The 14518-nt window shown below is 35.8% G+C and overlaps 1 protein-coding gene across 5 annotated transcripts in view; it reads right to left on the bottom strand.

Moving 5' to 3' along the window:
- NRK (Nik related kinase) overlaps positions 1 to 14518 on the bottom strand; it is a 141731-nt gene that overhangs the window by 120533 nt on the left and 6680 nt on the right. For all 5 annotated transcript variants that reach the window (XM_059909951.1, XM_059909946.1, XM_059909947.1 and 2 more), the window contains exon 2: positions 13630 to 13695. In XM_059909951.1, the coding sequence (XP_059765934.1) occupies positions 13630 to 13695 (66 nt within the window). The remainder of the gene's footprint in view (positions 1 to 13629; positions 13696 to 14518) is intronic.

Genomic DNA, 14518 nt, shown 5'->3' with positions numbered 1-14518 from the left:
CAGGCAAAATGATTTAACTCACAACTCTTAAAAAGAAATGAACCACATGCAGCGGGGCTCTAAACAACACAAATGGTCTTCCTATGAAGAAACAACTCTGTAAATTGAAGCCAGTGATATCCTGGCCTGTGAAACAGAATAACGAAGACTGTTTACCGAAAAACAAAACAAACAAACAAACATCACTGACTGATATTGGCTGAAATCACATTAGGTGCTTGGGTCCATATTAGGTACAATAAAACTGGAGAGTGACCAATCAAGTCATCAGCTCGGTGCCCTTCCGCTTTTAGAGAAGGAAAAAAAAAAGTGATATTGATTCTCTTTTTCGGCCCAGGGGACTGAGTAGTCAAAATGTTCTCCTTGGCATGTCAAAGAGAAAACTCTCCTTTCCTCTACTCAGCCTCTCAGCAAAGAGAAAATTACACACTTGTACTAGGTGGGCCCTACAGCTACCAGCAAAGCAGCCTTGCTACGGAGCCTGAAAGCACACCAAACATTTGCCAGAAGAAGCAGGGAGGAGTAGCAGCTGTTCTAGGACCAGAAGACCACTCCTATCTAGACATTGGCAGCTTCTTAGTAGGCTGAACTGGCACTCTCTACCATACCACAGCAGGTGGGTGAGATAATCTCCCTCTTACTTCTTAACACAGGGTTGGTGGATGGTAAATCTGTGACCTGGGGAAAGCTGTTCTAGATAAGGCTGGCAGATAAACTATAGGACAGGCCCAGTTAAATTTGAATTTCAAATAAACAAACATTTTTTAGCATAAGTATATACTATTGGGACACACTGACACTAAAAAAAAAATTTGTTCTTTATCAAAATTAAAATTTAACTGGGCATCCTGTATTTTTATTTGTAAAATCTGGCAGCCTTTATTGTAAGTTCTCTCTTACCCTTCTATTTTTTTTTAATTTTTATTTTATATTGGAGTATAGTTGATGTACAATGTTGTGTTAGTTTCAGGTGTACAGCAAAGTGAATCAGTTATGCATATACATTTATCTATTCTTTTTCAGATTCTTTTCCCCACGTAGGTTATTACAGAGTATCGAGTAGAGCTCCCTGTACTATGGAGTAGGTCCTTGGTGATTGTATATTTTATATATAGTAGTGTGTATATGTTAATTTTTTCCTCTCCATTTCCCCCACTCCCCCATCTGATCATCAGGGCCCTGGAATATAAGATTTGAATAAAGAAAACCACAAAATATAGAATTAACCAATGAAATTTCATTCATCACAGTGCTACTTCAGGGGATATTAAAGAAGCAATGTATAGTATCTAGTCCCTGACCTCATAGCCTTTTTACAATGAAAAGTTTGATTGGGGCCAAGTGAAGTTACTTGGGGCCACATTTCATTCTGCAGATTTTAATGCAAATAAAGGGCAAGTTGCATCCTTAAAGGCTCAAGTGACTTTTGCTTCTATATAAACCTGAGATACAACCATAGGCATTAAATCTCTGTTGCTGTAACTCATTCAAACTGCATTGCAATTCTCTACCAAGTACATAATGATATATTAAATGCAAATAAATGGCAAGATAATTCGCAGCACCAACAGAACTCAGAAGAGATTAGTATTTATAAAGGAGTTGATACCACATTACTATATTTACCAATACTGTAGAAAGGCCAATCATTTGCCTATTTTTTAAAAAAATACAAACTCTGCTGATTTGTAGAGAGTTAGGAAGGCTTTACAACTCAATTTCAATGGAGCCATGTAAATAGTTACTTTGATATTTATTTCTTTAAATGAATTATCCTTATAAATTAACTGGCCATATTCTAATTGATTTATGTAAACCCTCTCCCAACCCAACTCACCTATCACTCATGCCACTGCCAGATCGAAAAAGGTGAAGGGAATGGGGGGAGGTTAATCTGAAAAGTGCTGGCCTCATACCGGAGCATCCCATCTGAAGGGCGTCAGGGAGGTAAGTTGACAGTGCGTTATGCTTCTCTAATCTCCCTCCCTTGATGTCCAAGCATTAAGATCTGTCTGAGAAGTCCCTTCTAAAAACCATTTTGGACACAATGTAAAACATCCATGTCCGTCCTAAAAACCATTTTGGACACAATGTAAAACATCCATTTTCCATTTTAGTAAGGCTATGGGTACTAGATGTCAACAAACATTTTGGTAATTTATGTCAAATAATCAGTCAATTAATTCTGTCAGTTTATTTTTGGAGGGGATGGTGGTGGTGGTGAAGAAATCAGTCAAACCAATTTTCACATTGTGCTGGCTGGGGTAAACATAGACTCTGCTCCCTACAAATATCACCACTCTGTTTTTCACTTCTCTTAAACTACTTTGCGCCTTTCTACTCCCATCTGTTAGTTCTGCCCTGAGTACTGTTGGGGGAGGATACAACTACCTCTTACTCAGTACAATATGTTGCTCAAGTATGAAAAGGCATAAATCAAGCATATATGTATGGTGTCCCTAACTGATGGGAGTTTCCCAAGACATGGGACTAGAAATGTAACCCAACAACCAAGGTGTATATATATATATGTATATATATATATATATATATACACACACACATATATATACATAGATATGTACATATATACACACACACACATATATATATCAGTGTAGGGCCTTGCAAAATCCACATTACTAAAACTTTTAGAGTTTAACATTTTGGGGCATTTAATTTTTTGAAACTCACTAAAATTTAAGGTAGTTTAAAAACCCATTACCGCAACTGGCAAGCGTGGGTAGAAGGCTGAGAGAAGCAAAGGCATTTGAAGGCTCTTATTTATGTGTTTTTCTTTCTAATGGCTGCCAATCTTCCAAGTCAGGAAATATTTGCACATGTTCTAGACATCTTCCTGAAGGTATGAGGCTCTCTTGAAACCATCCTTACACTTGGCTGTGCCAAAGACACTACAGCAAACTACAGTACCCCAAGAAAAAATATACTCTTTCAAGCTTCCTAAATGACTCATTCAGCAGAAAGTAATAAAAAAAAAAGTAAGGCTAATATTTCCATCCTTTGGAAATATTTATCTCTACACAGTGCCACCTTTTTCTAATAGTCAGAGTAGAAATTTACTTAGGTGGCATAATTTTTAAAGGCCAACCTGTCTCCAGCACTGGCTTAACAGGGTGTCATTAATCAATCCTTTCCATCAAGGCACATCTGCAGACAGCCCCTATTAAAATATGTCATTTGGGAGGGGGTCATTTTTGTACACATCTTTTTAGTCCCACAAGAAATTGTGCTAAGCACCCACATGTAGAAGGTATTCTGCTAGTCCCAAAGAGATTATAAAGGTGATTCAGATAGATTTTTCTGGACACACCTAATTTTTTCATAGCACGTACTTGTAGAATGACAACGGTGATAATAAAATGAGAAAATGAATGTAGGCAATAAAAAACATACTAAGACATTTACACTGAATTTTTTGCTTGGCATACATTCCTGATGCTCTTTGTGCCTAGTACGTGCAAGGCACTTTATGAGGTGCTCTGGAAGTACAGCCAAAATGAAAATGTCCTGGTCTCTGCCTCTGAAGAAATTTGTGAACTAGTTTTATTTATATATTTATTTATTGTGAACTAGTTTTAAAGACTAATGAATTCTTAGGCATCAACTGCAAGCTCCGGAACTGGTTTTCTACTGTCATTGCAACACATTATTTTGTGACAAGGTGGGAGGAACTTGGCTGCCTGCAAAATTCTTGTAGAGGTTAACCACCAGGAAAGCCTCAAGTTCTGCTAAAACCTGCATCTCCATCTGAAGCGATACTATAAGAAGAATTTTACTTAAGCAGCACACCTGGTATACACCTCCTCATCTCAATGCCAAACCTGCCTCCATCTACCTGTTCAACTCTCTTCCTCTGCCAGCCTCTAACCTTCCAAGCTATAGCCACTTAGCCCTTACATGTAATTTATTCCCAGCCTAGACTGTGGGAGAAGTTGTGCTCTTAAGCAGGAAACAAACAATTATCCCTAGAAATGCATCTCTTAGATAATACACAGATTCTTTTTAATTTGTTAATTTTAAAAATACCCACCAATCAGAAACCAATCATCCACAAAGGAAATCCTGAGGTTCTGTTTCATCTTTGAGAGACACTAATTTTCAATGATCATTTGTTGCCTCCCTCTTCCTTAGGGCTCCCAGTAGGAGCAGTAAGTGAGGCAAAATACCTCTGGCCCTGCTCACTAGAAGAGAGTAAAGCATTAGCAAGCACTTCTTTGCCTTCCTAGGGCTTCTAAGGGTTTGAGTAGGGATTTAGTCATGAGCTTCAAGTGTCCTATAAAGCCCATCTGCTTGCTCCAGTCCACTTCTGGAATTCTACTAAGTCCCTCAGACTAGAGTGTGCCTTAGTGCCCATCATGAAGGAAACAAATATGCCAGAGGGACAAATCATAAATAATCTTCATCACTGACCTCAGTTCACCAGTTTCCTGTAAATTTTTATATTTGGGCAGATATATTTTTCAACTGGCTGATGTAGTTTAGTGGTTTTTGACTCTGGCTTGTATCTGTTGATCTGAATATAATGTAGTAGAGTTAAGAACACAGACCTAGTGGCCAGGCAAATTTTGGTTTGACTCCGGACTTTGCAACTTAACAGCTTTGTTTAGTAACTCAAATTTTGGATCCTTAATTTCTTCTTTTATGAGATGGGGGAGATGATAACAATGGTACCTACCTCAAAACACTCTTATGAGATATAAATGATACAGTGTAAATTAAGCACTAGGCGCAATGTAAGCACTCAGTGAATGTTACCCATTTTTTCTTTAATGTTACCAATTCTGAGGACACTGAGCTCACTATCTCTAAAGTGACAAACATTTCATTCTCCATCTTTTTTTCTCACTCAATTTGTGTACCAAATAATTTTATTTAATTTTAATTTTTTTCTCAGAGTTAGGAAAAGCTGTCCTTCTCTGAGGACTCTCAGACGTGTCCTTTTTGATCATGGTGGTGTTTTTGTTTTGTTTTGTTTCTCTTCAGAGTTAATGATTTATACAAAATGTTACTGGCAGTGCTTAGAATATAATCAATCTTCTTTTCCCTCAGGGGAACCTGAATAATCCAACCTCCTTTTCCTAGTCATAAAGGAACTCTGCCTATAAATGACATACCTAAAAGGAGCTTTATTATTTTTCCAGCACGAATTACACATAAACCACCTCCATATTATTATTTCTCCAATTGAAAAGACACATAATTTATGCCTTATTGTTCCTCTCTTTCTCCATGCTCTGCTAGAGGAGGAATACAAATTACTGAGTGTAGCTGAGCAGAGAAAAATAAGAGTACTGGTTAAATAACTGCTTAATATTCTGACATTCTTTGATATTTTAGCATTATTTTACTCATAGCCTCTTTATAAGAGCCTGCCTTTAATGTAGCCCCAGCAACATAAAAGTTTAAGAGCTTCTACTTTTGCTTTGGCACCTCCAGAGAGCTACAGTGGCACATTAATTTCTAAACGCTATTTTGGCATCATCCACAAAACTACCTTAGACACAGTTACACAAGTATGGTATAATGTTGAAAAGTCCTAAAACCAAGTTAGGGCTCATTGTTATTTTCAAAAGTTAGAAATGCCTAAATGTTATTTTCCAAAGTGTCTGTTTCATGAAATGTGGTGAGGACCTGGCCAACAAATTTTTAGTGGTCAACTATTAGAGGATCAAGGAAAGAAAGAACTTTTGATACTTCAACCACCTTCACCGAATTTACTGAGAATCTGACCACAGTGTCATATATATATATATATATATATATATATATATATATATATATATACATACACACACACACACACACACACGTATATAATATTCTATGTAGTATAAATATATAGTATGTATATACATATACTTGCATTTTGTATATATATGTATATACAAACATATATACATTTATATGTATATTCCTATACATAAATGTACATATATAGTATATATAAATATATATGCATATATATGCAAAATAAAACAAAACTTGATTTTCAATATATTAGACAAAGAGCACATTAGTATTTTTAGCAGTACTCCCACTACTCTTTAAAATGGGCTTTTTCACATAAATTTTCCTAGGACTGACATATTTAAAACATCTTTAAGTGTAAAATCGAAGCATCAATTTTGCAATTTTGTATATCAATTTTAAAAAATTTATTTAAAAAAAATTTTATTGGAGTATAGTTGCTTTACAATATTGTGTTAGTTTCTACTGTACAGCACAGTGAATCAGCTATACGTATACATATATCCCCTCTTTTCTGGATTTCCTTCCCATTTAGGTCACCACAGAGCACTGAGTAGAGTTCCCTGTGCTATACACTAGGTTCTCATTAATTATCAATTTTATGCATAGTATCAATAGTGTATATATGTCAATCCCAATCTCCTAATTGTACATCAATTTTTAAGTAACTGTATTATTTCCTCTTACACACAGAGATTTATATTTTATTAAAAATCTATAATTGGGATGCTTTTCTCTGATTGAACAAAGTCACCATGCTATAGTTTATTAGTCTTGGCTTTTGTTTAGAAATATGTATTTGTCTCCATTCATTTAAATTTGTCTTTTCTGCTCATAAAACCCATTTGTAAAATCAACTGGATTAAGTATATGAAGACATGAGACCATGATTTTTGTATTACCCCAACACACCAAATATAGAATTTCAATTTCTCCCCATATATATCTGTGAACTTATAAAATAGATGAGTAGTTGTGAAAATTTTTAATTGTGGCCTCTAGAGAGCACAAATTCTACATATGACTTTTACTTTCACCTTTCATTTCTATCATGCTATTGCTTCTTCCTCCCTCAAGTTTTATCAGGAGGCAGAAGTAAATTTTGGTATAACACAAAAAGAAAAAGACAAGCCTACAACTCAGAGACTGGGTTATATTCCACAGTTGGAGAGATGTCATGGCTAAGATAGAAATATTCCATTTTCTCCAAGGCTGCTAAGCCTCAGCACTTTCCACTAATTTGGTCCCCTGAGTCTCAATTTATTTAGTTCATGTTGGTTCTTTCACCCCCATTGCAAATATTCAAACTCAGTTCTCTTGTTGAGGAAAAACTTGTTCCTGGAGGGTGAGTTAGAAGGGTCATTAGACTTTCCACATCCAAAAAAAAAAAAAGGACATCCCTATTTTCTCCCTCCTTTTGCCCAATCTCACTCTAGCACTCCCTTTCCTTTCTGTTACTCATCATTCCCTCCTCAATATAGAGCTACAGTCATAGGGAAAATAACCTCCTTCTTTATGTCTACTAAAACTAAATCAATAAAAATGACCATCCCCCCCCAAAGAAATGGTTTCTGGTAATTCTAACTAGCACCTAGTACTTAACATATTGCTTTTGCTTGGGACACAGTGAACATTCAATAAATATTTTTTAATTGTATTATGGAAAATTAAACATTCAAAGCAATGTTTTTATTTAATGGATAAATTGATGTTTCCTATGTTAGAGAAGCCAGAGGGTTACTTAAGAAAGACCAGCCTCTACTTTTGAGGCATATAATCACAAGGGGGTGATGTCATAGGAAGAAGGAGGAACCAAGAGAGGGATCTGGTCTTATGGTACTGCACCAGGAAGGCACAACAGCCTCGTAAGCCTGTGGCCTCAACTCAGCTACAGCTTCAGTTCCTGCTTCTGAGGCTTGCAATGTATAATGAAATGCACAGTGTTATGCACTTTATGGGTGCTTAAGCAATATTTGTTGGCTAACTTAATTGAGCTATATTTGCAAAATGGCAAGGATGTGAGGAAACTTTCCTACCTAAAAAGAAAGCATTCACAGTGCTAGACATTTGGTAGGCAAATAAACAGTATAATTTCAGCCTAAAAGGAAAAATATTCAAACCCCTATCCAATAGGCCTAGTGGCTAGGCAATCCAAATGTCAGCACCATGTTTCTGAAACTTAATTTAAAATATCATAAATTGTATGTCATCAACTTTGAGGACGTTTCTTTCCTGCCTTTCTGTTCCCGTTCCCTGTCCTAACAGCAAATCCAGAAAACGTAACTAGTAAACCTAAATCTCACCTGTCTGGTGAGATTTCCAAGTAAAAGCAGTGTGTCAAGCAGTGATTTAAAAAAAAAATCAAATTTAACAGGGACGCATTGGACAGTGTTTTAAAAAGAAATTACCATATTCAACAGTACACTTCCAGAGAGCAAGAGATTCAGGAATTTGCTCATCATTGTAATGACACACCTTCTATATCTGACTTAATCTGCTGAGTGCCAAGGGGCAGATGACACCTCTAATATATCTCAAGGACAGATGGTTACTTATGCCCAGGGTATGTTTTTTGTTTTTTTTGTTTGTTTGTTTGCTTTTTTTTTCCAGGGTGTGTTTTTAAGTTTTAGAACAATAATATATTTGGCCCAGTCCCTTCCTTCCACCAGCACTAATTGAGTTCCAACTAGGCATCAGGGACGTGTGAAAATTAAGCTCTAGACCCAACTGTAAAGTTTTACCCTATTTCAGGTGAATTTTTCCTTTGCTTGAACAGTTGCCTTGAACCTTTTCCCACTTCTTTTTCTGCCTTCACCACCTGCAAATGGCAACGTGGGAATAGGTGATTAAAGTTAGAAGTACAGTCAAGACGTCATGAAGGGCAAGGCAAACTGGTTCACTCTGGCGATTCAGTTCATTGTCTTACCCCAATAGTATTCCGCATAAGAAAATGCTGTTAGATAACAGTAACACAGTTTTACCTTTGCATTGGGCATCATAGTAGTTACTGAGATAAATATTAGGTCTTGCTATCAGGTAGTAAAGTGGAGGAAAGAATGGAAAAACATGATGAGAATCATTTTATTTGGTGAAATGAGGAACTACTTCACCTAATAGCCAATAATCAACTTCTATTTTGCAAGGTGGTGAAAGAACTATAAGCTAGTTATTATTATGCTGGTGACAGTAAGAATAAGAATAGTTTACATTTTACTGAGTTCCAGGCACTGTGCTAGGTGTATAGTTGAAGAGCCAGAAGAACGCTGGAGATTATCTAGCGAAACACATTTATTTCATACTTGAGGAAACAGGCCCAGAAAAGTCAATTTATAAGTATTGTGTCAGTTAATGGGAGAGTCAGGTTGCCACCCACTGAGCCAACCTAAAGGGCCTTGGTCTCTTTCTTAATATTTCATAAAATAACTGTGGTCTCTCCGTGTATATTGCTCTTCGGGAAATTGTTTATTTTTTTAATAGTAACATTAAAAAACAAGTTTCAAACTATTTTCTTTTTGTTTATTTGGTCTCACATGGGCAAATTCTAATTCAAATGACAATTCTTAAGCTATGAGACTAGCATCTAAAGGTGAAGAGGAAACTACGTTTTATAACTCTACTAGAGGAAAAAAAAGAAAGAGCAGTACTTTCTCCTAAAAAGAGAGAGAAAAATAAAACCCACAATTTTAAGTGAGGTTTGTACTGGCAGGAGGTGGGAGAGGGTAGAAAGACAGGCATTTAATTAGAAGAAAAAGAAGTAAAGGAAAAGGGTTTCAACGTGGAATGTGCAACTCAGCCTTCATTTCAACGTGCACAGACCTCAGTAGATAGCTGGAAACCTGCCAGAGAACGAGGCCTTGGAAACAAGCTGGAAGACATTGGAGAGACTTTAACCAAAACAAACACCAGCAGGGGATGTGGTTGGCAGAGCTGAAAAAGCAAAGGACTCTATGAGTCACTCCGACATTAATTTTGAATGGTATCATGCTTCCATTTTGTTGTACAGGGTATCTATACAGCATTATATATGTATATATATATATACACACATATATATATATAATATACATACACACATACATATATATTATTTAGGTAAAGAACATATAACATTACAGTCATTAGAAATATACAATTAAAAATATAGAGTAGAAAAGTACATCCAGTATCTCACTATTCTAACCATTTAATTCACCATTTTTCATGTGCAAGTTTTAACAGAACTGTAATAGAGTATACAAATAATATGCAATACTTTACTAAACATCATAAATATAGTTCTATGCTGCTAGATATCTTCATAAACATGGCTTTTCAGAGAAATAATATATTAACTGAGTTAAGATAATTCACTTCATCTTATTTTTTACTATTTAGTATTTTGCTGAATTTGTCTTCCTACAAGTAATAAGAACAGTAATAATGATATCAGTAGCTATCTTTTAAAGATAGCTATCATGTGCCATGTGCTTTATAGGCATTGTTTCTAAATTTTATAAAATCTTGCAAGGTAGGTATAATAAGGAAATTTATACTCAGAGGTTAAGTGACTTGCTCAAGGTCATAGCTAATTAATGGCCAGGTAAGCACTGAATTAGGTCTGTCTCATTCCAAAGCAGGTCCACTTTTCACCACAAAATGCCACCTTTCTGCTAAAATTAATATCTTTATGCTTTTTCTATATTTTTGTGTTTATCATAGATTTCCAGAAGCAGAAAGTCTCACTCTCATGACCTAGAAGCACAGTATCTGCCTAAGACCGGGGTTGAATCAGGAAAACAGAGAACTCCTCCCTGCCCCACACCATCAGGCTAACAAGCACTTAAAGGAGCGATAGCAGTATACCACTAGGGGAGGCAGGAGAGCATTGAGCGAGAATCTTTGAAGCACAGAAGCACAAGGAAGAACTAAAGCTCATATCCCAGAAGCTCAGAGAAACCCAAGGATGGTAAATACCCCACCAAACACACACACACACACACACACACACACACACACACACACACACAATAAAAACAAAACCCCTAGACATTTCATATTTAAACTGCTGAAAAACAAAGATAAGGAGAAAAATCTTAAAGGCAGCCAGAAGATAGAAGGAGGAACGAAGATGACAGCAGACTTCAGAAACTATGCAAGCCAGAAGACAATAGAGTGTTATCTTTAAAGTGCTGAAAGAAAATACAGTAACTGTCAACCCCAAATTCTATATCCAGTGTAAATATCTTTTAAAAATGAAGGAGAAATAAGGACTTCTCACACAAAAGCAGAGACTTCATTACCAGAAGCCCTGCACTATAAGAAATGTTAGAGGAAGTTCTTCAGGCTTAAAGAGTATCATACCCAGATAGAAACTTGGATTTACCCAACGAAATGAAGATTCCAGAAATAGCTCAAATGAGTATAAATATAAATTTTTCTTCTTTTTAAATTGCTCTAAAACATAACTGACTAAAGAAAAAGTAGTAGTATTGAGTAGAGGGAAAAAAGTAGTAGTAGTGTAGGTTCCTATCATACGTAAGAGCAAAATGTATAACAACCATAAGCATAGTACACAAACTAGGACACCACACAGTGAAGTGGTAGAATATTACTTGAAGGTATACTGTGTAATTTAAGATGTATATTGAAAAATCTTGATTGTGGTGGTAGTTACATGACTGGACATGTTTGTTCAAACTCATAAAATTCTACACTTAAAAGGATGAATTTACCAAGTGTAAACTATACCTAAATAAGCCCTAGTTTATTTATTTTTTTAAAGATTTTTTTGATGTGGACCATTTTAAAAGTCTTTATTGAATTTGTTACAATATTGCTTCTGTTTTCTGTTTTGGTTGTTTTTGGCCACGAGGCATGTGGGATCTTAGCTCCCCAAACAGGGATCGAATCCATACCCCCTGCATTGGAAGGCGAAGTCCTAACCACTGGACTGCCAGGGAAGTCCCCTAAGCCCTAGTTTTTTAAAAAGGAGAATTATCATGCACAACTCACCTTTTTACCCTCTTGACTTTTCTTCTTATGGCATCACAATTCTGATGACTGCTGATGAGAAACCATCTTTTTGTGTTATCTAGCCTTACCTTTGCTTTTTGCCTTATATAACTGAGGTTTTTATTCCTAATATCTGATGGTGGAGAGAGCTCTATACCTTCAAATCAAGCCAAGTATACACACACACACACACACACACACACACACATGCACACACACACTTAAATACACACCCCTCAGGAATTAAAATGTACGTGGAGCCATGGAGATTATAAATGTGCCATAAAGAAGAGAAACTTCTATGTATAAGATGTAGGTATCTATGCACAAAGTGGCAAAATTTGCTTAGATCACACAAATGTTAACTAATCATTTAGTCTGGAATGCAATTGAAGTAACAGAAACAATATATTTGTGTCTGTATCACATTTCCATCTATAGCTTATTGTTTCTGTTAATAGGTCAGGTCAAAACGGCTTGAAAAAACTTTTGTCATGAATATTGACACTCTCTCTGTTCCTTATACTCACCAAGGTTCTTTCTGCTTTTAGGATCCTTCCACAATGCTATTTCTACTACTCAATGTCTGTGCTTTAGGCACATTTGCACAACTTTTAAAGATCTCCCCACCCTACCTGGGTAGATGAATTTTAAAAAGAAGCTACTTCTGGGCAGATGCAGCCTTAAGGTTACAAGGCTTGGCAGGCAGAGGGCACCTTTGTCTGAACTAGAAAGAAGCCCCTTCCACTGGACCCATTTCAAGACACTTCTACACAACCCATACATAGAGGACCAGGACCTGTGGTCAGTCGACAGTAAGGATCAGCCTAGGGACAGTGATCTGGTTTTTGAGGGACATTCCTGGGGAAGAGGAACCCTGCATTTGTACATAACATTATACAAGATTGAGAATATGTCTATTCACCATATTAGAGAGCGGGGGAAGGGCACCTTATCAAGGTGATAGGGCCACTAAAGCACCCCCCCCATCTCCAATCCAGCCCTTACCACTGCCCCTGCTCTACCTAGAATGAATCAACATCATTCTCTACAACCATACCTTTGCTTGGTTATCTCATATTTGTCCTCCTGATGTCATTTTAACAGTGATTCCCCCAGGGAGACTGACCTTTCAATCTAAATTAAGCCCCCCTGTCCTTTACTTTTACATCACTAGTAATTTTCTTACAGAAATATATTACAATTGCAATTATATAGTTATTCATGTGCTTACTTATATATTTGCCTCCTCCAAGCCCCCACGCACCCACACACAAATACACACATTTAATCACTTACATATTTCTAGACCATAAACCCTGGAAGAGTAGGAACTATCTGTTTTGTTCACCACTTAAGACTATCACAGTGCCTGGCATATATTTTGTGCTTAATAAATATCATTAAACAAATGCAGAGATTTTCTTGTTAGATTATTTTGGAAGCTATCATATACATGTGCACATTCATATACATAGTATGATATAGAATGCTATGGAAACTTTTTGTAACATTCAGCTTAAAAGTTGAATGTCAGTAATTAGAATGGTATGGACATCTAATATCAAACAAGTGATATTTTTATTTGGGTACATATTATTTGAATTAGCTCTCTTTTCCTTTAGTGATTTTATTAATTTTCTGCTAATAATGTTTAGATCTTATGTTTTGTTGGTTGGTTCACTATAGCTTTCCAATCCATTTTTTTGTAATAATTCTCACAATTGTCACTGAACTATCTTAATTTGATTGTTCTCTCAAAGTGAAATGTATTTTGGCTTTATTTGATTTGCAGTGTAGGGTTTCAACTTAGCAATCACTGTTGTTATTAGAAAATGCAGAATGAATACCTAATGTAACTCCACTTACCAAATAGATTCTGCCATAAGTACCAAGGCCAATGGTTTTATCCAGTGAGAATATTCCAGTGGGATCCTGCAAAAATGTAGGATAAAACTTTTCAATTTTCTTGGAAAAACAGCCAAGCATTAAATTATCTAGAGTGGTACTTCTATTCTGCCTTGTTCCCTTAGAATTTCCATGGGAAGAACCTAAGTGTTATTTACCAAAAGAATAGCATTGTCACAATCTCCCTGGACTGAGTGTAGTCATTTATAAAAAAGAAGCAATGGTGTGAACATTAAGTAGTTGTATAATTATCATAAAACTGTAAAATGCATACAATCATGTCTAGTTGAGGCATATTCGTAAGTTAATTAGAAAGGCTATTAAAAGTAGAAATAAATTAATTTACTTGCAATTGAAATACTCTTTTGATATCCATCTTTTGAGTGCTAACCAGACAGGCAGAAAGTTTACCATATAGCAATGGTAATATTGAGTAGATATGTAATGATGAGTAGGTACTGGCTACAAAGTCTAGATTGTTTATATAATAGTAATTGTTAAGAAAGAATATTGCCTCTAAATATGAATAACAAAATAAGATCATGGCATTAAAAGAGCATCATTTTTTAAAAAAAACTAGACAATATAACATGTTTATCAGCAGATTCTTAAGGCTTCCATGTTTATCCTTAAACATTGTTTCCTTACCTTAAAATATGGATATTCATTTCTTGTTCACCACAAAACATGGTTTCTTGAATTTTATCACTATTTAAACTCTTACTCTAGCAGCTTATTTTGCTATTTTAGCAAAACAGATATGAAGTATGAGTAGATGCCAATTTATACACAAAGTAATAGGAGCATTGGCAAATTCTTGGAAATTCACATGCCTTATAGAAAGCACATT

The sequence above is a fragment of the Balaenoptera ricei genome, chromosome X (genome assembly GCF_028023285.1).
Source record: "Balaenoptera ricei isolate mBalRic1 chromosome X, mBalRic1.hap2, whole genome shotgun sequence".
Lineage (NCBI taxonomy): Eukaryota > Metazoa > Chordata > Mammalia > Artiodactyla > Balaenopteridae > Balaenoptera > Balaenoptera ricei.
This window is presented reverse-complemented; position numbering and strand designations above follow the sequence as displayed.